The following is a 24,452-nucleotide window of genomic DNA, read 5'->3' on the forward strand; positions in this document are numbered from 1 at the left end:
CCTCTTCAATAATCTGGATCTTATGACATTAAACTGTGTTGATTTTATGTCTTTACTTGTGACTCACGCTGCAAATACTAATTTAATCAAAACTGAAAACTGTCCTTTTTATTTAAGGTACTCTAATCATGTGCTGCTCTCTGACCTGCATCAGCACTGTAAGCTCGTCCTTGGTTTGCTGGAGCTCCTTGGCCTCGGAGAAGATGTACCACCGGGTCAGTTCAGCTTGGAGGCCAAATGCAAGGCAGGAGTCAGGGAGCTCGGTTTCAGAAGAGAGCCGGAGCTGGGAGTATGGCACCAGGAGATCCAGCTGCAGGCTGGACAGCACCTCCTCCACAGGAGGACTCTGCTGCTGGTCTGAGAACAGTGGGAAAGATCACTCTCTATATATTCCAGTATGCAGCAAAATCATTTCTGCACTACAGGTCTATGCATAATGTAATTTATTGTATATTATGGTGGCAAATAACATTTATTTTCATTCATTATTGATTAAACTTCAGATTCATGGATTAATTCTTGGTTTATAAAAGATGATTAAAAAATGTATGTGATGCACTGCATGTTGACTTAACAGGTGCTCCTAAATTTTGATGATGATGATGATGAAAAGTATGATTTAACTTACAGAGGAAAAAGAAATGTAGTGTAAATGTCCCTGTATTTATTCACTTTTCTGCTTTTATTTTTGACAGCATCAAAAATATCAATATCAATTTTTTTTCCAGTGTTTACATATACAAAACCTTCTCTTTTCTCTTCCTGTAAAATGTGAAAATATGTTTGATGACTCATTCTGCACTTGCTGGCTTACACAGAACATAGATTTATCCAATCGAATGTGATTTGGGACCAGCCTGCACTTCACCGTTGGCTCATGGGCCGTAGTAACCATCAAAGCAACACCACAGTACAAGGCGTATGTTTCTTCCTCCTCCTGATTCAACAGCAGAGACAGGGAGGTGCAGGTGTTGGTCAATAGTCACATCATAACTTTCCGTTACATACTCCCTCCTCTGTTAACTTCTAACCAAAACAGGCAACTGTGTTGTGTTCAACAGATCAATGTCTCCGCTGTTGAGAAAAGGTAACTAGATCTTCGTTAATATCTTAACACAAGTCGAGCTCTGTTTCACTTCCTGTTAATAAACTAGTTCTGCATTAGGTCTTGGGATGCATCTGTCTGTCAGATTTGTTTCTGTTGTGAACTTTGAAAAAGCCTTATCATGTCAGACAACGGTGGATATGTTTCAAAGTTTTCCAAAACTTGCAGCAGCAGAACATGAACAGTCTACTAACAGCAGTCTCATGAAGTAGGATTAGTTAACTGGATAAAGACCTGCTTCAGATGTGAGGAGGATCAAAGTTTTTCACAGCAAAGTTATCCAGCTAACATCATAATCCTGCTACATTACGGAGGCGTCACATGAACTCTTAATTATTAATTAATTAGTTCAATCCAAGATGGGAAGAAGAAAGAAAACATAATTCATGCAAACAAATATGAAAAAAAATAGCGGCAACTGCAGCTTCTATATTTGTTTGTATAAACTATATAAAGCTTAACTGAGGCTGATTGTGTGCCCACCTGCGTCCTGATTGGTCCGTGTGAAATCATCTGACAGGTACATCAGGCCAAACAGCCGGTCCGTCAGCACCAGACACGCCTCCTTCTGCTCCACCTCCTCCTTCACCTGAAGACAGTAGCACCACAGAACCCTGCTGATCTGGAGTTGCTCCTCCTCCTCCTCCTCCTCTTCATAGAGCTCCCCCTGGTGGGCACTGGACTCTTCTGCAGGGGGAACAGCGAGTGATGTGGAGGAGGAGCAGACGGACTCCTCAACAGAGTCATCCAGACCCATCTCAAAGTATCCATCTCTGGAGCCTGGGCTGGAATAATGAGCAAAAAAGAGTGGATGAATCAAGAAGAATTATCATTTTGTCATTTAAGTTTTTATACATTTACAGATAGTGCTTTCATACAAAAACACAAACTTCATCATCATCTCAGAGTCTGTTGAAATCCCAAGAATCAGTGTGGATTTTAGAGGATCCCAGAAACCAGTCAGAATCTCATGAACCAGTGGGACTGAATTTAGGGAGAAATTTAAGAGCTCTAGAAGCCACTGAGATTCAGAGAAACCAGTGGGAAACCCAGAAACCAGCAGCCAGATCCCAGAAACCAACAGGAAATTCAGTAACCACTGAAACTAGGGGGACTTTTAGGGGATCTCAGAAACCAGCAGCCAGATCCCAGAAACCAACAGGAAATTCAGTAACCACTGAAACTAGGGGGACTTTTAGGGGATCTCAGAAACCAGCAGCCAGATCCCAGAAACCAACAGGAAATTCAGTAAACCAGAAACAACTTCTGGCGCTCCCAGAAATTTGTGGGACCATCTGGAAAACCAGTGGGAACCATAGAAGATCACAGAAACCATAGGAAACTTATGGGAATGCCAGAAATCAGTGGAAATTTTAGGGGACCTCAGAAATCGGTAAAAACTTGGGAATCCTTGAAAATTAGGTTGTTTGCTGGTTAAATTACCTGGGACATCCCACCTCGGTGACTTCCACACTGGACTGAACCTCCCTGGATTCAGATGGCTTCTCTTCCTCCGTCTCCTCCTCCTTCTCTTCCTCTTCCCTTGTCTTCATCTGTTGCTCCTTCAGGATGGAGCTGAGACGATGGGAGAGCTGGGCAATGAAGTCTTTGTTGAAGGAGTTCAGGGAGAGCAGGTGAGAAGGAAACAGAGGACACCAGGGAGCGCTGCAGGAAAGGCAAGTGGTTTCAACTGGTCTGGAGGAGGAAGAGGAGCAGACACAACTGGAGGAGAGAGAGATACGGACGGAGATTTTTAAAAATGCCAATGATGTCATGAACACAGAAGAAACACCTCTTCAAATATGACTTTACCACATGATCATTCACTCGCTTCAGTTGTCCTGTCAGTTTATTTTACTTTCATAAACACTCCTGCCAATATTAAACCAACTGTAGCACCAACTGATTCTTTCGTGTTCCAAATTTTCACTGTTTTATGTTACTGTTGTGGGTTAATAAAGGGCAATTAAACTGCCCAAAAATTAGAGCATGGGGAAGACATGCAATAAAGATCACAATTTTCAGACACCTCATCAGGACTCAACACATTGAAACTCAACTTTTCCTGCACAGATTTTCACACTAAAAGCCTTCCAGTGGTTCAAAAAGTTAACTTTCACTGACGGTAGATTAACAGCTATCAAAAAAGCCTTTAAAGCCAAGCCGACCAGATATTTATTTAGAGTTGCTCACTTCCATGATGTTAGTAGCACTGTTATTTGATACTGACCAGACAGTAATAGCAGTAATACTTGTGGGAGCTCCAAAGTGTGTGTGTTCAGACAGACTGACAGCAGGTTGTTGTACCTGCAGAGAAACACATGAAGCAACACTAGAGCTGAAACAAACATAAATATTGTAAATAAATCATAATCATGAATATGATCTGCACACCTTATCCACAGCTCCCTTCATTAGCTATGATCAGGTACAGCAATGCTTTGAACTAAAAGCTAACATTAGCATGAGAACTTGCTCATGTTAGCTCACTATAGTAGGTAATATCATATTAGGAAATGTATTTTCAGTTTTGTATGAAAACATTTTGCTACATTCTTAATATAAACAACTAGTCTAATTTGCTGTCACATAATCCCTAATTTACATAAAATCTTATACACATTTCTGAACCACCCCTGCCCCTCCACCCCTCCCATCTCACAAATTTGATATCCTACTGGTTGTCATGGTGACAGGCCCCTGCCTCCCTGCTGTTTCAGGTGTGTGTCTGACCTGGGTGGGGTTAGCAGACAGATGGTGTGTATTGGTGTTAAAGCTTGCAGGGGGAGGTGCAGTGTCCACAGGAGGGAGGACACTGGGGGGAACTGTGGCTTCTTCTCTGCTCGTCACTTCTGAAACAGGAAACCAAACAGATCAGTGACGCTGATGGAGAAGAGCACTCTGACATATGTGGTTCAACTAAATGGTACGCAGAATGTAGTGCAATGATTTTATGGCTCCACCTTCTTAAATCTAATTATTTCAAGCTTTTGCTTTTAAAATGTGTTTTAACCGTCGGTCGGGTAAAACAAGACATATTAATAAGAAATTTTGAAGAGCATTTCTCACAGTTTTATACACCAATACAAACAGCAAATTCACTCATTATGAAAATAATCATTAATTGCAACCCTACATAACAGTTAGTTGAACATGAATTCATGCATACACAATTCTGACAGAAACATGTTATCAAAAATAAGGGGCATCTTGCAGAGTTTCACTGAATCTGAAACAAATTTCCAATTTCATAAAAAAACAAAACATTAGTGCTGAATAACAGTCAAACTCAGTTTCGCTGGACAGGCATCAAAAAATGCCAACATGCATTTGGTTCTTACTGTTTAGATTCAGGCATTCACAGTGTGCAGCCGGTACTAAGCAAATATTAGTGTCACAGACAGAGGTTAGTGAGCATTAGCAGGGAGTCATGTAGCCTCCATCCAGACATTAGTGAATATCACTCTTTGATTAATTATTCTCCTGTCATCCAGCTGTTTGCAAATCCATCACTCTGTCTGTGTGCAGTGTAACTGCTCAGAAACAAACTCGTCAGCGCTCTCTGGTGGACAAACTATGTGACGGACCATATTAACACGGCAGCAGCGGGAACCTTAAACGCTGTTATCAAAACGCTTAATATTTCACTGCTGTGTTCCATGTTGCAAGTTGCACAAATATAGGAAATCTGACAAATCATTATCTTTTCATCATTCCAACTGATCAACAACTGAGATGATAACGGACAGTAAAAATCCAGATGGACATCAGGCCATACTTAAGAGTAAAACAACATATTTGATAACCCATTAGCTCCCTTTAGATGAGAGCAAATGTTAGCATTCAACCAACTCCTAGCTAACAGTACTGTTTGATAGTGTTACACAATACGACAGGAAAAGGCTTAAATTAATTCTAACATATCAACGCATATCTCGGGCCCGTTTATTTAAGTCTAGAAGTAAAACTCACTGGATGTAATCAAGCTTGCAATGTAGCAAAAGTAAATGTAATGCAGCAGGCATAATTCATGCCACACAAAACACTCATTGCTAAAGTGCTTGGAACACACGGTGCTGGATATAATCTGTGTGAACATTACACAGAAACATGTGTTCCATATAACTTTACTGACTTAACCAGAACATTTCTGAGCTGAAGAGACAGAAAGACAGTTAACATTAAATTACACCCTTGGCTACATCCAGTTTGTTTTACTTCCTGGCTTAAATAAATGTGTCCAAGATGCGTGCCTATGTGGGTCGTTTTGCTTTAACCAATCAACACAGACTAATGAATCCATCCTGACAACCTACTTTTCTGTTGAAAAAGAGGCTGTGGCAGTGGTTGTTAGGAGCATTTAGCTTAATGTCTGTCATGTCTATTGAACGAACATGTTGATTTTAGAGTTGTTAGTCGACTTGTGCGGCTGCAAAATTCTAAAACACGCTTTAATACTGCAGCATTCTTACTCTTCATCAAGAAGTCTAGAATTAGGCTATTCTAATAGTTGGTTGGCGTAAAAAGTTTTGAGGCTAATGTCATCTGTGTGATGAATAAATATCAACTTTGTGAATGTTTATAATGCAGAGTTTGGACTTACGAACAGCTGAAGCAACAGGCAAAAAACAGGTCACAATTTTCATGATTTATAAGTTATAAACAGTGAAAAAGCTGTTTTCCTCTCAGTCTGAGAAGACAGCAAAGCAAATCTTCAACAGTAAATATAGAGCTCACAATATCTGCTTCAAAATCAGCTAACCTAATGAAAGTTTTGTGATTTTTTTCACTGATTAGTTCACATGTGAACAGTTCCTAATGCAATTACTGCTCTGAGGAACACTCATGTGACAGAAATCAGCGGGGAAAACAGTCTCACACTGTACCTAACCAGACTCAGAGCATCACATGACAGCGATGAAAAACACATTTCAGTGTTAGCAGAGTTAATCCTCATTATCTGAAGATAAAAGTCAGTGAGAATCAAACCAAACTTTATCTTCACTGAAAGCAGCAGCCAGACAGATTTTGTTTTCACATTTCTGTTTCTACAACCTTTCAGTAAAAAAGACACAACATGAAGCCGCTGACTTTGGAGGATGGATTTTTTTTCCACTTTTGATGGAGCTAGGCTAGCAGTTTCTCCCAGCTTCCTGCTGCTGTGCTAAGCTAGGCTAAGTGAAAGAAGTGGAATGAGTACTGTAGTATTTAAGTGTCTGACTTTCGATAACTTGTTCGCCATCTGTTAAGTAAGTGTACAAAGAACACACATTAGAATACTTCAGTTAAAATAGAGAGCAAGAGAGGTGAAATGATGTGATGTTAATTTATTGGTCAGTGACCAACAGGAAACTAATAAAAATTATCAATTAAACAACAACTTCGATAATTGAATATATTTGAGGATTTGCAACTTTTCTGTTTTCTATTAGAGGTCGAACAATGAATCCGTTTGGCCAATAAGAGCCACAGGATGTTTTAAAGACTGTTGATGTTGGCGGAAATTTGCTCCGATGGCTGCAGCCGTTGGCTATGAGCTGAGCAGCATCCACCAGCCATGTGGGGATGTACGTCACCGTTTTGCATGGATGAGGTCAAGGTAATGTCATTGTTTGCCTCCGTTCCCTTCATTATAATATCTGGCTTCACACTGGAATTACTGGGAAAATAATATTATACCAGCCTTTACAAATCCACTATTGGTTGGCCTCTGTTTTATATAACTATAAACTCAACATTTGGTATGTTGGACAGACAAAACAAGGTCTTTGAAGATGTAACCTTTGTCTCTGGGAAACTGTCACGTGTACTTCTCACTATTTTCTGATATTTACTGACCAAACAGCAGGCAGGTTACTGGTACTGAAAATCATTACTAGCTGCAGCTCCATCGTGTGCAGTCAGCTGTTGTTTTTGGGAATCATCTGTTGAGACAGAGGAAGATACTCGTCTGTCCGGCCGCTGCCTTACAGCAGAAATAAAAACCACCATCCCCGCTCCCTCCCGCCCTGCACAGCCTGATACATACATGATTACCTTGGCTGGGGCAGGCAGCCTGCTGGGCTGGACAGGAAGAGGAGGAGGAGGAGGAAGAGGAGGAGGAGGTGACAGCAGGAGGAGCAACAGCAGAGGAGCAGCAGGAGGAGGAGGAGGGGGGAGAGGAGGAGAGGTGAGGAGGTGCAGCGGCAGACAGCCTGGTCTCCTCACTGATCTGACGAGAGGACAGAGAGGAGGGAGCCTTCAGAGAGCAGCAGTCACCTACATCATCAACCAGATTACATCCTAGAACCTGCAAACAGCTGCTCCATCAGCAGCAGAGCAACAGGCAGGTGGTTTTTAAAGACGTCTTTAGACTAACTTTGAGTAATTTATACTGAGGCTGACATGTCTAGTTGTAGAATGACTGCACATGTTTGAGGTTGAGTGAAAATGTGCAAAGTGTGTAAGCTGTGAAGTTCAAGAGGCAAACCTGATTGCTCGAAGTCTAAACATAACCTTCCTGACTCGTGGCAGGTGTGTTTCTTTAAATCTGTAAATGTACAGAGATCTGTGAACAAGCTGCATCAATTTGACCTCTGTGATCCTTTGATGCCAACTGACTAAAAACAATTTGGCCACGTTCTGGTCTGTCTTTTTAGCCTGGTTCCAGAGCTCTGAATGGCCACCCATATCTCTGATTTGTCAAACAAAGCAGGACTTGTGGGCAGGACTAAAAATGGGACATCAGCTTCCTGTACAGGTTGTCACTCTTTGATTTTAAACGTTTCTTTTTACTCTTGGTTATTCTGGACACCTTGGCAAGAGCCAACAAACACACTTAGAGGCTTCTTCTGCAGGTGCCAACAGTTGGCCATAAATATTTTTGACATGTTCTTATAGCAAAAAAAAAGTGAAAAAAACAAAACAAAAATAAACTGTAGTCTCTTCAAGAGGTCTGGGAAATATGTCCTGCCCATGTCCAAGATTACAACCTTCCACACCTAATCGTGCCTCATGCCCACACTCCTCTGATTTACTGGCTGTATGTGTATTACATGTTAACTCTGCTGCTGATGTGCATAATCTCTCTGATCTAAAAAGGTCAACCTGTTATTAGAGTCCCGGTGTAGTTGCTCATCTGCAGGTTGTGACTCTGACAAACAGCTCATCACACTCATGTAGTGAATGAAACAGGCTGCTTTGGTGACTGACAGTGTGTTTAAACAACAGCTGGTCAATCTTCAGGCTTTAGAGATCTGTTAGTAATCAATTTGATATCGAGATCACTATTAGTCACATCGAATTAGTACATTTTGTCTTTTCGGATTGGTCTACCATAAGGTTAGAACTATAAAACCACTACAGTAGGTTTCAGGGTTAATTAATTTAGAAGCTCTGACTAATACAGAACTAACAAAGATGTTAAAAGGAAGCTCTGCTGTCTCAACATCCTAAAAGAGAGTCATGAATTATCTCTTTACCCTGGATCGTAAATGAAAAATAAATTATTTTAACTCTCAACATTTCTGAACTATTTAAAAATCTTTACAGTGCCGACTGTATGTCAAGATAACGGACATAAATACTGATCTGATCATATAAACTGGTCTCTGCAGGTCTCACGCTGCATCCTGCTGGATTTAGTGTGACAGAACGGACCTTCTTGTCGCAGCTGCTCATCCGGTCTTTCACTTCTTTGGCTTTCTGAATGGCTTTCAACACTTCCACTGTGTCCAGCTCCTTTTCTGTCGTCACTTTACCGTCCAGACAAACCTGACGATGTAGACACAGAGGGGAAAAAAAAGTCACACAGTTTTGTGAAAAACAGCAGAATTATTATTAGTAAGTGCTGATATAGGATAAAGAGTAGCACTGTAATACAGATAGATTAGTAATCAAGAAATACTTCTAGTAGCAGTATGAACAGTTTCTATAGTAGTAGTAGTAGTAGTGGTACTTGTAGTGTAATATCAGTATAAGTGGAGGTGGTTCTCGTTGTTTACCTGTGCAGTAATATTAGCAGTACAGACAACAGTGACAGCAAGAACTACATTTTGTTGCTGTTGGCTGTGTAAGCTCTGCAGTAGTAGTAGTAATACAGCAGTAATGTTAACAGTGTGGTGGTTTTGGTGGTGTACCTCTGCAGCGCGGTCTCCAAACTGGGCCAGGACTTTGGTTCTGTAGTCTGGGATGATGCACATGGGGTTACTGGACAGGTTGAGTTTCTCCAGACAGGGCAGCGAGCCGATGTTCCTGATCTCCTCCAACTGGAAACACACACAAAACACATCAGCCTCCTGTTTCCCTTCTTAAACTCTGGAGAGAAGTGGTTGTTTTTCCCCGCAGTCTCAAGTTGTTTTTCATAATCATGTAGTAGCGAGTCAACTGTAGAGAGATGACAGAAAATGAGGAGAAGCAAAGACGGAGACGGCAGAGGACCACACCAAATTAATATGGATCAGTTACATTGAGAGTTTGGTATTTAACTATCTATTTATTCCACTCGACCATCAGGACGTCCTCACTGTGATTACCTGGGCCAGCCGGTTGTGGCTGAGGTCCAGGTTGACCAGAGAGTAGAGCTTGGTGAGGCCGGTTAGTTGGTCCAGCTGGTTGCCAGCCAGGCTCAGGGTTTTGATGTTGCCCAGCCGAGTGTGAGCAGCTTCCAGGACCCGCAGGCTGTTATAGGACAGATCCACGTGGACCAGGTTGTACAGGTGCTGTAACCACAGGACAGTTGCTTCAGTACAACTATTTATGACAAACTATACATCTGCGGGGGTGTCTGACTGCACCTGTCAGGACCAGCTGCCTTTTGATCCTAACTTTGAGTATAAAACAAACCCTAACTACTACACTGCAACTAGTTTCACATTCAACCCCCCATTTGTAAAGTTGCACCTTCTATTCTGACACTACAACTGAACTAGATCAACCGTAATTAAAACACACTCTCAGAGACGCACGTCATCCTGTGCAACAGGACTAGTAATGAAGAGTTAGAGACATACTGTTACGTATGATGTGTGTTCTTCTGACCACCTCACAAACATTTTATCATTTATCCGTCACCTCTAACGTACTTTGATGTTTTAATTATGACGATGCACTCCAAGTATGAAAATGAATATTCCCTCCAGCTCTTCAATCATTAGTCTCTCATCTTCCTTCTGCTACAGCAACAGTTAATCAGGAATGACTTCCACCTGCTCAGGAAGGTGTGAACTTTGCTCTATCTTAACTCTATGTCGTTACTAACTTATGGTGCAAATTGTTTTTACTGATTAAAGTGCAAGTCCTTCACTACGTTCAGACTCAGGTACGTTTGAACTCACACGTAGCTGCTGCAACAGCGTAATGAGAAAGAACGTAGAAAAGAAACTTCATAGAATTGACAAATGCTGAAACATTGAGCCAATAATATCAATCAATTAGTAATTTAAATCCCTGTCAAGCAAAAATATCAGACATTTTCTTCTTCTCTTGTTCTTCTTCTCTGATTTCTATCACAGTAAACTGAATGTGTTTTGGTCTGTTGGTCGGACAAAACAGGACATCAGCTTGGGCTCTGGAAAATTCCAGACACTTCTCACAATTTTCTGACAGCTAACAGACCAGTCAATTAATTGATTAATCTGAACACTATAAGGGCACTCGGAGAGCGCAGACCTCCACCAGGGCAAATAGTCAACTCATCTGTGATATACAAATCTGCCAGTGCACACTTCACTGTCAATACTATTGCTTGTTTTATTGAAGCGGAAAGTTTCTTCTTTATGTCTCTGGTGGAGTTCATTGCAGACAATTCAGATTTGGATGTGCGTAATGTTATAATTAGTTTAATGATAAGTGTATTTACGTTTTCATAGACACAAATTTGTTTGACAAAAAAAAAACAACAAAACATTGTTACAGATGTAACAGTCCTCCCATGAAACCACTCTCCCTGCATGCTGAATAATACCTGCTCTCTGTATGAAGTTTGTTCAACTACATGTTCCTGCTACCCCAGAGGATTACTGGTACCCCTGAATGTGGACTGTGATATGAAGTCATCATATTTCTACAACTATCTACAGCTATGTTTTGTCACTACTGAACTTTACTACCATCTACTGGATTTTAAGATGTATGGCATTTATCCAGTAAAGCCAAACTGCCTAAAACCAGACCAAAACCATATCCTCCTTGGCAAACATAACTTCTTTTGCAATGCTTGAAATGATACAGACATAAAATTCAACCTTAGTCACACAGCTGATGTCATCACGCGGTCACATACCTGGAGGTTTTCCACTGTGGACAGCTGGTTGTAGCTCAGATCCAGAAACTCCACCTTTGGAATCAGTTTCTACAACAAAGAAAAACTCAGCGTCAGCAAGCAGAAACTGATGCAAGGAACCGAATATTTCCTTTATTTACATGCAATACAGTTTTTTAGCCCTGTGTAAAGACAAAGGGTGATATCAAGGACAGTGTGACGTGCCTCCCTACACAACAGCTAGCTGACCAATCAGTGGGTGTAGAAGAGACAGCACATCTGTTTTGAATATTCTTATTGTACTCAAAAACTGACTTTTTAAACAATGTTATCGTCTGATGCTGACAGTGTTTAGGTTTGGTGGGCATGTCTTACCACGGAGCTGTCGATGGTGCTGATGCAGTTGTGGCTCATGTCCAGCGTGGTCAGGTTTCTCCACACGGGGATGACAGCTGTGACGGGGCAGCCAGACTCCGCCCCCTCAGCCTCCCACTGGGAGAACTCGCTCGCTTCAGGGACCAGGATCGACTACAGGAAGCCAGAACACAGTATGTGCATCAGTACACAGCATACAAGACATGCGTGAGCATGCATACTGTAGTGTAGTATTTAGTCTAAACTGTACCATCATAGTTTCTGTGGAGTAATGGATACTCAGAGTTGCCAAACTCGACCTCAGAGACGGCAGACCTCGAATCTGCCGCGAGCTGCACTCACTGATCTGAAAAAAAGAGGAAGAGATAGAAGTTATTCAGTCAGGTTTTCAGTGAATTTCTGACTAGTCAAAAAAAAAAAACTCCATCAGTGCGCACCCTTCAATATACTCATACAGGAATATATACAACGGAACAAGACTTGACTACATAATTAGCTGAGCACCAATACCTCATGTACATTATGGCATTTCATTGCTGCTGTTCACCTTAGCTGGCACTTTATTTGCCTCCTCTGTTATTGTTTTTATTATGTGGTTGGAAAGCGAAGTGAGTCATGCAACCACGATCTGTGGACTGAATTGTACTGGGGACATTAAGGTTAAGTAGTAAGTTGTGACAGGCCCCTTTGTTCTTTGTTCTCTTTAATGGTGAGACACAGGGGCTCTGTCTGCAGCAGATGAAGCAGGAACTACAGTGTCAGTGTCCCTTGATTAAAGTATGAAATGATGACAAGCCTGAAAAGATAATTCTGGTTCCATCAGCCCATCACATGACATCACATCTCCTCATCTATTCACAAACTTCTCCAACTGAGCCAAGGAGAGAAAAATTCTATGCAATATTGTCAAATATTTCGAATTCCTGCCATTTCACCACAGACTCAACAGTAGATAAAGGCAGTGAACTTGAGCCCTTTCATTCATGAAGAGACAGTAGAAGAGAGGAGAGAGAAAGTAGATAATTCTGCTTGCCAGCAATAAAAATATAAGTACTGCTATTTAATTTTTAGTAGCCCTTTATATTAAGGTACACAAATTCAACATTAACTAGTCGCTTATTGACTTATTGGCAGTACACAGGCTCTTCATTAGTCATTATGAGGCACTTATTAATACCTTATTCTGGGAGTTAGGGTTATTAAGGGTTAGATTGTTAAATTCGTAATTCATGTACAACAACGTCCTTACTTACTAATCAATAAGCAGTAATTAGGACTCTCGCAACACACATTGTTCCATCTGATTTCATTTGTACTTACTGGTGTGACCAGGCACTAACCTGGGATCACGGTCTGGTATAAATGTGTTTACCTGGTGTTCACTGTCACATTATCAAATACAGGTTTTGTGTGATTTGAACGAGGCGAGAATTCTACATTTGTACATACGAGAGTATTTTCGAGGAGAGGCAGAAGACACAGAAACACAAACAGATAGTTACCTCTATCTGAAGCAGTGATTTGAAAACAGACAGGTCGAAGGGAAGACTGCTCTCCTGAATGTTACTGGTTCCTACTGGACCTCTGGTACCAGACATCTGAACAATAGAGACAAACCACGGGAGACAATTAAAAACAATACTACAGTGTAATTTGGGCATTTGATGTAAATAAAGAGGTATGTGACCTTCAGGTATCGCAGCCTGCAGGTGAAGTCAAGGATGTGTCCCAGGTCAGTTTTGGCGTCTCCGTTACAGCAGGTTGGTTTGGCCAGACGTAGCTGCTGGGAGACGGAGTAAAGCTGCAGAGGACGGAGAGAAAACACCTCGCCAGCCTGCAACAACTGCTCACCTACACCAAAAGAACACACAACCATCTGATACAGCTCACTGTACAAGGTTTACATCTGAACAATGTATATTTTTTGCAGGCTAGTCAATTTACTGTTCATAGCTATAGTTTCACAGAACAAAGTAGATATCAAAAATACCTAAAACATTCAGCAATGATCTTTTACAAGTTATAGTCAAGTTATATTGGGTTTATAAATATAAACAATGGGTGACCTGGGAGAGATGCAACTTTTTTCTTTGATAATTCTTGTGGAGAAAATGGACTGTTGCAGCTGAAGATATTAAAACAGGTATTTAAATATTTAGGGGTACTAAGCAACCTGAAAAAAATGGGTAGAGTCTAATATGGAGGGACATCTTGTCTCACATCATGTCATTGTGCAAAGAGTCAGCTCAGTTTTACTGATTTTAACTCAACTGTAGATGAAAACCAGCCATATGACTAAATCTACCACACTTATATCATTATGATGCTAAATAATGTGCGTTGTCCCTGATTAACATTATTATTATTATTATTGATAATAATAATAATAATAATAATAATAATAATAATAATAATAATAATAATAATAATAATAATAATAATAATAATAATAATAATAAAGCATTCTGGCTCACTACTCTTTGTCTCTTGAATTGATAAGCACAGTAACAACTACAGAGAGAAAGCCTCTACACAGAGTGGAAACACAGCACTCCACTGAAGGAGTCTCATTAATTGTTAACAGAGTTGTAGAAACACTAGATGAGAGAACAGAGGTCAAAGGTCAGAAAGGAAACAAACCTTTATGGAACAACTCCTCAGCCAGTGCTGCTGTGATGCCGTTGATCTCCTGAAAGAGACAAAGACTTTGTGGATTCACTTCAAAACAACAAGCAGCTTGTAGTTGTTGTTGTAGTTTAAGAATCTTATTTCTTCACTGCTCATTAGACTGCTGGTCAGGGTTTCAACTCTCTACTGATGTTTGATAATGGCTTTTTTTAAATGTTTTTCAGCACACTGATTTGTCAAGGTAACTCCATTGAAAATTAACAAACTGAACCTCTAATTGTATTTGAGTCATGACAGCTGCATAACATGTTAGCCTGGATTAGTTACGCAGCATTTGAAGGACAGCCCAGCACGACACCTCATCACAGGCTGTGAGCATCATTGTTTTCATCAGTGTTAGATTATACAGTAATTGTGTGCTAATGCGGCACTAATGCAGCTGCATAATAAACAAAAATAAAGCTGTTTTTTGTAATCATTTAACCTCGCCTGTGGCGGTCATGTGTTGATCATCTCGTGTCACATGAGAAGATTTTTCTAACGGCTGTTTACTCTGCAGAGTCCTGAGGACTCAGACAAAATGGTCTGTTGTAAAGACATAATCATATGATCACAGTCACTGACATCACAGAGCCTTCAACTACTGCCACTGCTAACACCAGCCTGGAGGAGCGCTTCTACATCTGAGAAATAATCGTCATTTACTGGACAGAAAAAAAACAGTTCTCTAATAACATTTTATCATATGACATACCAACCAGTTTTCAGCCAATAAGCAAGTTTTGAAATGATGAAAAACAGAACCCAACCAGTCACAACTGAAGTAAGTGAAATGAAAAGATTTTTGATCTGGTTTTAGTGTAGCACAGGGTGTGTCACAGCACTGAGCAAAAGAGACCACCCATGTAAAAGACCAGACAATCTTGCCAATGTTGAATAAAGCTGTCAGAATTTTTGTTGATTACTCAATATAACTGTTTCATCTATAAAAGGGTTCCTGCACACCATCTTCTACACTTATCAGAGAAAAGTATTCATTACAATATTTTGGTACACAGACCTTCCAACAGATATTTAGTTATCTAATAACCTGATGAAGGTCTGTGTACTGAAACAATGTTCTGAATAAATTTCTCTTATTGCCAGTGTATAGGATTGAGTGTGGGAGTCTTTTGTCCTGTTTTGTACATAGTTGTACAAAACTCTTGCTTCTTGGATGTATAAAATGTCAGAAATAAAATGAGTTCAAAACTTTCTGACATTCAGTTTGCAATTATATAAAACAGAAAAGCAGCAAATCCTCACGTTGGAGAGGCTGCGCCCAGTGAAAGGTTGCCATTTTTGCTTTCTGAAGTTGTTCGGCTTTATAGAAGAACGAAGAAGATCGATAAATCCCTGGAGATTTGCCCACAATTTACCATTGTACTTCCTGTTACAACATGACAATCTGCACAAGGTCAAAATCCATTGAGAAATGTTTTTTCCAGTTTCTTGAGGAAAAACAGAACTGGCCTGCAGAGCCCTGACCTCAACCTCTTCGAACACCATTGGGATAAACTGAAACGCCGACTGTGAGCCAGGATGTATCACCTAACATCAGTGTTGGATCTCACTGTTTCTTTTGTGGCTGTGGACCAAATCCCTGCAGTCAGGTTCCAAAATCTGGTGGAAAGCTTGAAATCAGAGGGCTGTTATGGCAGCAGTTTAATGCTCATGGTTTGACTTCTCACAAGTCCACATACTTTTGGCCATGGAGTGTACCTGCTGTTTGCAGAATCTGAGCAAGTATCAAGCACATGTTATGTATAATATCCTCTCATTATGACTGAAATACCAGTATGCTGAGGACTGCAGGATCAGGTGCAGTGCAAGAAGGCTGAAGCACCTGAACAGGCTACTGTACATGTGTAGCAGTAAGGCTGGAGTAGCTTCAGGTGTACTCACATAGAGGTGAAAGTGCAGGAAGCAGGCAAGCGGAGTGGGCGTAGCCTGTGGAAACTGCTGCAGCAGCGTCTGCAGGTAGAGTTCCAGCTCTTTCTGCCGCCGCTCCACCAGACTCTTCGAGTTCTTCCCCAACATCTTCTTTGGAGGAAGAAGCCGTCGGTCCACCTTCTTCTCTGCCGTCAGCTGAAGGGAAAAACACACACATTTTTTCACTCAGCAAAAATGTCACATATTCTCTGGGTGTGGCTCCTCCAATGTGAAGACAGAAGATTGGCTTTATATTATTGTAAATTGAGTATGTTTGGACTGTTGGTGTGACATAAGACATTTTAAGATGTCACCTTGGACTCTTAGAAAGTGGGATGGACATTTTTACTATTGTATAAGTAATTAATTAATGAGAAAAAACAGATTCATTGAAACTAAAGCTAATCATTAATTGCAGAGATAGTCTGCTTTGTTCTCTCTCCATTTATGTCCCTAAGAAGTTAAAACCTAGTGATGTTTCTCCACAGCCTGAAGCTCCTGCTCTCTGTTGAGTTGCTGATTTAAATTCAGACTCCTGTCTCTCCTGTATAAGGACCATACTGTCATTTTGTCACATTTACTTTCCATAATTACCAATTATGTTTCAGGTAGCAGATTGCTTATCAATCGGTCAGTCAACAGTCAACTTTAAGTCAACATTTTTTGGTGAAAGTTGTGTAAAGTTGTACACTCCAAAAAATAGATGTAGCGCATCATTGACATAATGCATTATGTTTATTTATGAGCATGGATGAATAATACATCTGTCGCAGGTAAATTATCCTCTAATAGGGTTAATCAGGAAATTAATTCTGATAACTACACGTGTGGGACATGGTTCCTTTGTGATTGTGAATGACCACCACAACCATTTACTATAAGTATAATAAGTAGAATGTCACACAGGAAAGCAAATGAAAATTTATTGATTGCATTGCTGATAGCAAATTCAGGGTAAAGATGAATTTCAGTAAAAAATTACCATTCCATTGGTAGTTACAAATTGTTAGTAAAAGCTGAACTGCCAGTAGGAAAACATAAACTGATTAATCAAAAGTTAGCCTTTATTGTCCTCTTCACACTTTCACAACTGCAAGATAGATAATTATAGTTATTGGCCCTAAAATTCCATAATGTGCACCAGCTGACCTGCTCAGGTCTCTTACCTTCTCGTGTAGGTCGTGAAAGTCACTGTAGCGGTGCTTCACAGTCCACTTGTGCTCTCCATCAGTCACCTCAATTATATAGACCTGAAACACCACAGCAGGACAAATCAGGGACTGTATCCTGCCTAAATTAAATACGGCTGGGATCAAAGTGGTTCCTGGACTGCATGGGTGCTCCAATAGTTAAATCGAAAAAAGAAAGAAACATCTAGACCATCTCTGAAAAGACACACACACAAAAAAACAACTATATACAACCTCATGCCAGGTGAGGTGAATCTAACATTTGAACCATCTGTATGAAAGCATCCGCTAAGGATAGCCACGAAATGCGACTGAAAGCTGCGGAACAGTTCCGGTAAGCGGATCTTGGGCTAGAATTACACCATATGAGCATAAAATATAGGGCCTGACAGAGTAAGAAAAAGATGCAGTGTGCTGTCAGGTCTGCATTGTTTAGCAATAACTCTGTAAAATCTCTGACACCGGCTGACAGCTCAGGTTACACCGCAGTTAGCGGTTAGCTTGTCAGCTCTGCTGGGTTCTCTTTGTCCAGCTTCATGACGTGAAGACATAACGACTATCCAAATAACGTTTAACAACAGAACAGTTTATGTAAACACTGATAGAGGAATTTATTCAACATTAACTCACTGTCACTTTGACAGACATAAAGCTAGGGTAGCTACAAGCTAAGCTAACTGGCGCTAAGCTAGAGGAACCCGGACGTAGCTTACAGTGTAGTTCTCCACCAGCTCCGAGCCGACAACACACACTTTCCTCTCTGAAACCTCCTCTGGAAACGGGGCGGACTCCATCTTGAGGCCGGGGCGAACAAAATATTATGTTATTAACTTATAAAAAACTGCTAGGTTGATTAAAACGGCTGTAGAAGGTTTCCAGCGCTTCTTGTCCGTTAGCCGCCTCCTGACGCCATGTTTGTTGTGATACCGAATGAAGCAGCTCAGCTGACTGCTTTAAAACGCTCAAACTTTATTTACATTTGTTCTTTGACAATTTTTTTCAACACGGTTTCAATCCAGAAAACAACTGGTTTATGTTGAACAGTTATGGAACATACGTACATTGTATGACCAGTAAGCCTTGGTCATTAGACTACTCGTACAATAAAGGCCAAAACACAAGTGAAAGAAAAGTAATCGACCGAAATGACCGACGGTCATTCTACGAGCTTTGTCCGATAATGGGAATATGACTCATCTTAAAACTATTCTTCACGACCATGATGATATTAACAGCAGCTCAGTAACAGCGTTGACTGTGGTTGACATTGGTACAGTATGAGGTAATATACTTAATACACCCAGGTATGAGCAACAGTCTTGTGACATATTGACCACAGTATGTTTCTGAGGCAAAGACCAAACCATTGACCAACACATGAACAAATCCTCTCCAGTAACAGGGAGCTTCAGAGGCACAGACATGTCTCTGCGAAACAAGACACGATTTGTTTTAGGAAAAGCATGGACCTGTTTTACCAAAGCCACGATCAGCTGAACCAAGGCAGGAGTGTTATATAAAATATTCCTGTTATCTTTTATTTGGGAAATTTCGTGGTTTTGATGACAAGTGCATCTTTTAATATCACATTTAAGTAATTTACAAATTTGAAGTCTTGTTAGGGAACCTATATTTTGGAAAAATGTGATTTCATCTCATGCCTGTGAGTTTATACCTTTTCATTCCAGTTCACATCTTTATTGTCCCACAAGACTAGAAAATTCTTTTCACAGCAAGCCAGCACAAAAACAAAATCATGAAACACAGTAAAATACACACCAAGGCAACTGCAGACATTAAAGGAGCTGTACTGTCAATTCAGAATAAAACAAAGGTTGTATGATAAAAGCACCAAAAGCTGCAACAAGAGGAATAAATGTAAGAAAAATAAAATAAGAAGCAGTTTATAATGTATTCAAATTTAAAGCACTTAATCCATATGAGATAAATGAAAACTATGACTTGCGCCTGATTTTTGGAAACCGTTATATATGTGACCAGAGGAGAAAATGTTAAATTCCTCCTCATTGGATGGTTTGGATTTGATATGGTGGATTTAGCTTTCTGTGTGAGTTATCAGCTATAAATGTCAGACAGAAATGCCCATGCCACTTTATAGAGTTCTGTATTTAGTTTTGAACATTTTTTTTGGCATTCACAAGTCACCTATCATAAAGTGGATGCAAAATTGTGGTGTATAATCAGTGTGTATCAATTGTCTATTGTCTTTAAGAGCAAATGCTTTTTGACAAATATACATAAGTTTTGAATAGTAAAACCAAGCTTTATATCTTTATGTAACTATATGCACTCTTACATGAAGAGCATCTCCTCATCAACAAAACAAACAAACAGAAAACAGATGGCTGTGAAGATATATGAAGTATGTCGGTTATAGCCATTTCCTTTATGTAATGACACTTATTGTATTTCATAACTTTGTTTTATTTATTTACTTGGGCTATTTTTATTTTTCCACTATTAGTGTTTAAGATAGATAGATAAAATAGAGTTTTTATGCTCCTGTAAGACCCATAAGCTACAATTACCAAGGAAACAACTACTAGCTGGATTATGAGGACAGATGGTGATGCTTTGCTGTATTAAAATAGTCTAAAGTAGTCAGCACAGGGTAAACTGTATGTGTAGTCAGCAAGGTTAACAGTAGTTTATTGTTGCCAGATGGGATCATCCTACATGCTTTGTATTTGTTCTGCAGATTATTCAGGACTCCAATACAAGAATCAGTCAACAGAAAATCCATTTTCACAACAAATGCTATCATCTCTCTAAGCCTCACACAGTCCTGGACTGTGTACTGCCAGCTGGGATGGGACACGTCGCTCAGTCGCTTCCACAAAGTGGTCGCTAGTCTGCCTGGGGTCCATGTGAAACTTAACATCCGTATCATAGCGCTCTAGTTGTAAGGATCTAGGAATAGAAGGTCTCTTGTAATCTATCCAACACTTTTGCTGGATGGATCACAGGAAACACTGCCGTCCCTCCTCTTCTGCTTCAAACTGTTCTGTGTAATATGCATCTCAGCCACACAGGGTCACTAGTGCAGCTGCAAACCTATCAGCATGTTATGCCATATTATGATATGATGGTTGAATAGAACTGATCTAAATATGTTTGAACGGAACAGACTTGTGACAGCAGGACTAGTTTTAATGGTCTCCCTGCAGACAAAATGCTTTGTCATGTGATTTAGGTGACAATGAAGACGAAGTTCATGTGTTACTGCACATTGTACATTGATTTAAGGGCTGTACTTTTTTTTAGGAAAATATCCTTAATTTCCGCTAACGTCTTCTGTGGGATGATCACAAACCTCTACAGTCTACAGCCAAGCAGCTCTGTTCGGCTGTACTTTAGCTGAACGGTGACATCAGCATGCTAGAATGCTCATAAGAACAATGTTAACATGTTGATGTTTACACGTATAACGTTTACCCTGTTCACCATTTTATTTAGCCTGCTAACATTTGCTAATTAGTTGTAAACACAAAGTGCAGCTGAGGCTGATGGCAGTGTCATTAGTTTTGCAGGTATTTCGTCATAAAGCAAAGTACCAATACACCAATGATGGGGCTAGATACAAGGTCAAGGGATCACAAAGTTATTACAATTCATGCTGAGGGGGACGCAGATTTCTCAACCAAACTTTATTGCAATCCCTCTAATAGTTGTTGACATATTTTACTAAAATAACAAATGATGTTGAAAAGCCAGAGTAATAAGTTAGTCAGGGGAACATGAATGTCTGTACTAGATTTCAACTCAGTCCATTTGTTATTTGTTTAGATATTTCAGTTTGGAACAAAGTGGTAGACTGAGTGACATTGCTATTCCCGGAGCTATGCTGGTAACATGGCGCTTGAGTTGTGTTTTCAGAAGTGATACTTTTATGTGGCAGATTTTATTTGTAGAGTTTGAAACCAGAGACGAAGTCCTTTGTTTGCAATTAAATATTTTATATAAGAAACTACGATCCTTTCAGACAGTTTCACCACTGCAACAGTATTTGTTGTCTTAAGTCGATGTGGGCTGGGTACTTGTATGTGCATGACACAATAACTAACTACAGACACTGCTATTACAGTAACTAGGCTACTACAATCCTGCTGCCACAGTGCTGCTGGTTGTTGTTGCTGTCTGTTGTCAGAGGGGCGGGCTGTAACAGCAGCAGCTCTGGATCAGATTTCAGCTGCTAAAACTGAAGAGGAGTGAACCATCATGCTGCAGGGAGCAGCTTTCTGCGAATCACAACCACAGCTTGAAATCTGAGGCACCTACAGGCCATCATGTATGTTATAATATATTCTATACAGATGTAGAAGTAATAATGTATAGAATCTGCCATATCACAATGTTGTTAATTGGCAGTGGACAAAACTGCAAAACCTGACCCCCCCTCCTTCTGCTAAACCCATGAATGGATCAGTCCAGCTCTTTATCCAGGCTGTGAGGGGAAGGCAGAGCCACAGTCAGAGCTGGTCAGAGCAGAGGACACTGTAGTCGCTGACCTAAAACTGAAAAAAAAACTGCTTTAAATCAGCTAGACGACGTTTACACCCCCTCAGTAGCTCACTTCAGTTCACTAATCAGAGCTGTAAAGAGCTGATTTGACTTTTAGAGAGGTGACGACAGATTAGAGAGACAGAGGAGGGCGTGACAGCCGAGCAGGCAAGCTGCTGCTGCAAGGGGAGGAAGAGCAGGCTATGCATCAGCCAAAGCCAGAGGTCAAGAAAAAAAGCGAAAGAATAGTGAAAAGGTAGACTCTGAGTGAGAGGGGGGTCTTTTGTGATCTGAGCCAGAAAAACAGAACCAGCCTCTCTTTGTTGTTGTGTGACCACTGAGGGAGGAGGATGTGAAGGAGAGCAGCAGGGAGGAAGGGAGGCGACTGCAAGAAAGACAAGAATATGCTCTCAGAGATGATGTGCAGGAGGAGCTGCCAGCAGCAGGAGAAGGAGCAGCAGCAGCAGCAGGATGGAAAAGGGGCTCCACAGAGGGACCCTTCCAGCCGCAGGAAGCACGGCTGGTCCAAGAGCTGCAGGGGGCGCCTGCAGGGGCGGAGGAGAGGAGGGGGAGGGTGGCCAAAAGGGCGAAATCACCACCACCAACACCCTCAACGTCATCATCCTCATTACCATCATCGCCTACACCTTCAGAGGCCAGTGATGTCCCTGCGGCCCATTAATGTCAAAGGAAACAGAGCGAGGGGGATGCGGGCCCCCAAGAACACCAACCAGTTTTTAATGCACGAGAAGTACCAGATGCTGCACATGCGCTCCGACTCAGTGGGTAGCGACAGTGGCAGCAGCTCAGACAGCGACATGGAGCTCACTGACATGGACTCATACCTGGGCGTCCTGGAGAATGCCAGAGGAGCCCTCTTGGACAGTCCCAATCCACACGGCTCAACGACACCACCAGGACAGATCCTGGTACTGCACAAGGACAGTCTGCATCTGCACAAGGAGAGTCTGCGCCTGCAGGAGGACAGTCTGCGTCTGCAGGAGGACAGCATGCAGTATTTCCCTTCAGAAGATGACCTGATTCAGAGCCAGAACTTCATGCAGAGGGACTTTGTTGAGTTCTGTGACATCCTGACGTCCTGAAGGGAAACTTTCAGGGAGCCATTTTGTTCTCAGCAATCAAACCTCAGACTGAACGGGGTCAGGTTTGTTCTGCTTCATGTTCACAGAAAAGAAAGAAAGCTCCATCTTATCAAGTCATTTAGCCTTAAAGTGTTAAGAATATGCTTGCAGGGTGAGATGATTCCACCAGTTTCCAGCAGAAATCAACTTTTTAAAAATATTTTTAAATCAAGTGTAATTTTCTTAATACTCGTTCATTGATCTGCCTTAATTTGTCTTTTTTCAACATACTGGCACTGTTCCGAAAACGACAAGAGGAACTGTACTGAGAAAGAGTGAAATTATTTCACCCTGCAGGTACTTTTCTAGGCTTAAGTAAAAAAAATTTACTGAATGCAAGATTAAATGATATTAAGACGGATGTTTTTTACAGTTCATGTATGGTCATGTACAGTGTGTCCGGGTGCTGTAAAGTGCTGCCTTTCTGTTGTTGTTGTTGCACACAAAGGGAGATGGGCTGGGTGGTGGGAGTGAGCCCAAACAGCCAGTCGGCATCGAGCTGCCTGGATTAGGCTGCAGATGATTGGCTGATGCAGACTGTCATTAACAAAAAAGTCCTTTACAGAATAAAAAGAAAAAAAAAACAGAAATAAATATCTGATTGGTGGAACGTGGGCTGGTTGAGTTTCTTTGTGGATATAAATGAGAGTGAGTGAGTTTTTCATTAAGTATTAGGAATTATTAGAGGAAATGTGTCACTGAGTCATCAGGGGAGCTCAGTTAAACCATGTAAAAAGAAAACTCATGTAACAGTATGTAAGATATATATATATATATTGTTTTGAGTTGCATGAATTAATAAGCAACATTGTTTTGATTTTTACTGTACCATAAACCAACAAACACACCTGTGCAGATATTCACCAAACATAGAAAAGAAGAGAGGAAAACACAAACAGGTTCAATCCAACACAGGACGTGCATTCAACACAAACAATCATTTATAGATAAAGATATAAATAAAACTGAAGCACAACACAACATAAAAACACTACAAGGTTAATATAACATTTCCATGGTGGTCCTGGCCACAACAAAACCATAATATCAACAAAGGCTGCTCATGTCTGCTTAAGTGACATGCAGATGTAAGTATCATATAAGCCTACTCATACAAATATAAACTGATACTGAACACTTTTATTCATACGTGAAATAATTGAAATAATTCATACATATGTAAATCTTTACACCCTCCATTACCTTTATGAATAAAACTTTTTACATCTCTGTCTAAAAACTCTAATGTACTTATAGTATCTCATATCATCTGGTCAGCT

The 24,452-nt window shown here is 40.7% G+C and overlaps 2 protein-coding genes across 2 annotated transcripts in view; one reads left to right on the top strand and one right to left on the bottom strand.

Moving 5' to 3' along the window:
* Positions 1-18,412, bottom strand: part of nisch (nischarin) — a 30,141-nt gene extending 11,729 nt beyond the window's left edge. Inside the window, exons 1-18 of the mRNA XM_041956861.1 lie at positions 18,223-18,412; positions 17,486-17,569; positions 16,293-16,475; positions 14,361-14,409; positions 13,408-13,571; positions 13,223-13,318; positions 11,971-12,066; positions 11,721-11,873; positions 11,367-11,435; positions 9,619-9,804; positions 9,223-9,351; positions 8,744-8,857; positions 7,142-7,316; positions 3,839-3,957; positions 3,336-3,412; positions 2,549-2,827; positions 1,589-1,890; positions 146-357 (exon numbers count right to left, since the gene is read on the bottom strand). Of these exons, the coding sequence (XP_041812795.1) occupies positions 146-357; positions 1,589-1,890; positions 2,549-2,827; positions 3,336-3,412; positions 3,839-3,957; positions 7,142-7,316; positions 8,744-8,857; positions 9,223-9,351; positions 9,619-9,804; positions 11,367-11,435; positions 11,721-11,873; positions 11,971-12,066; positions 13,223-13,318; positions 13,408-13,571; positions 14,361-14,409; positions 16,293-16,475; positions 17,486-17,569; positions 18,223-18,303 (2,568 nt within the window). The 5' untranslated portion in view covers positions 18,304-18,412. The remainder of the gene's footprint in view (positions 1-145; positions 358-1,588; positions 1,891-2,548; positions 2,828-3,335; positions 3,413-3,838; positions 3,958-7,141; positions 7,317-8,743; positions 8,858-9,222; positions 9,352-9,618; positions 9,805-11,366; positions 11,436-11,720; positions 11,874-11,970; positions 12,067-13,222; positions 13,319-13,407; positions 13,572-14,360; positions 14,410-16,292; positions 16,476-17,485; positions 17,570-18,222) is intronic.
* Positions 18,413-22,008: 3,596 nt separating this feature from the next.
* On the top strand, positions 22,009-23,782 carry wu:fb55g09. The gene has a single exon (XM_041957957.1). The coding sequence runs from the start codon at positions 22,435-22,437 to the stop codon at positions 23,131-23,133; it is 699 nt and encodes a 232-aa protein (XP_041813891.1). The 5' UTR covers positions 22,009-22,434; the 3' UTR covers positions 23,134-23,782.
* The last annotated feature ends 670 nt before the right edge of the window (positions 23,783-24,452 follow it).

Source organism: Chelmon rostratus, chromosome 2 (genome assembly GCF_017976325.1).
Source record: "Chelmon rostratus isolate fCheRos1 chromosome 2, fCheRos1.pri, whole genome shotgun sequence".
Classification (NCBI taxonomy): domain Eukaryota; kingdom Metazoa; phylum Chordata; class Actinopteri; order Chaetodontiformes; family Chaetodontidae; genus Chelmon; species Chelmon rostratus.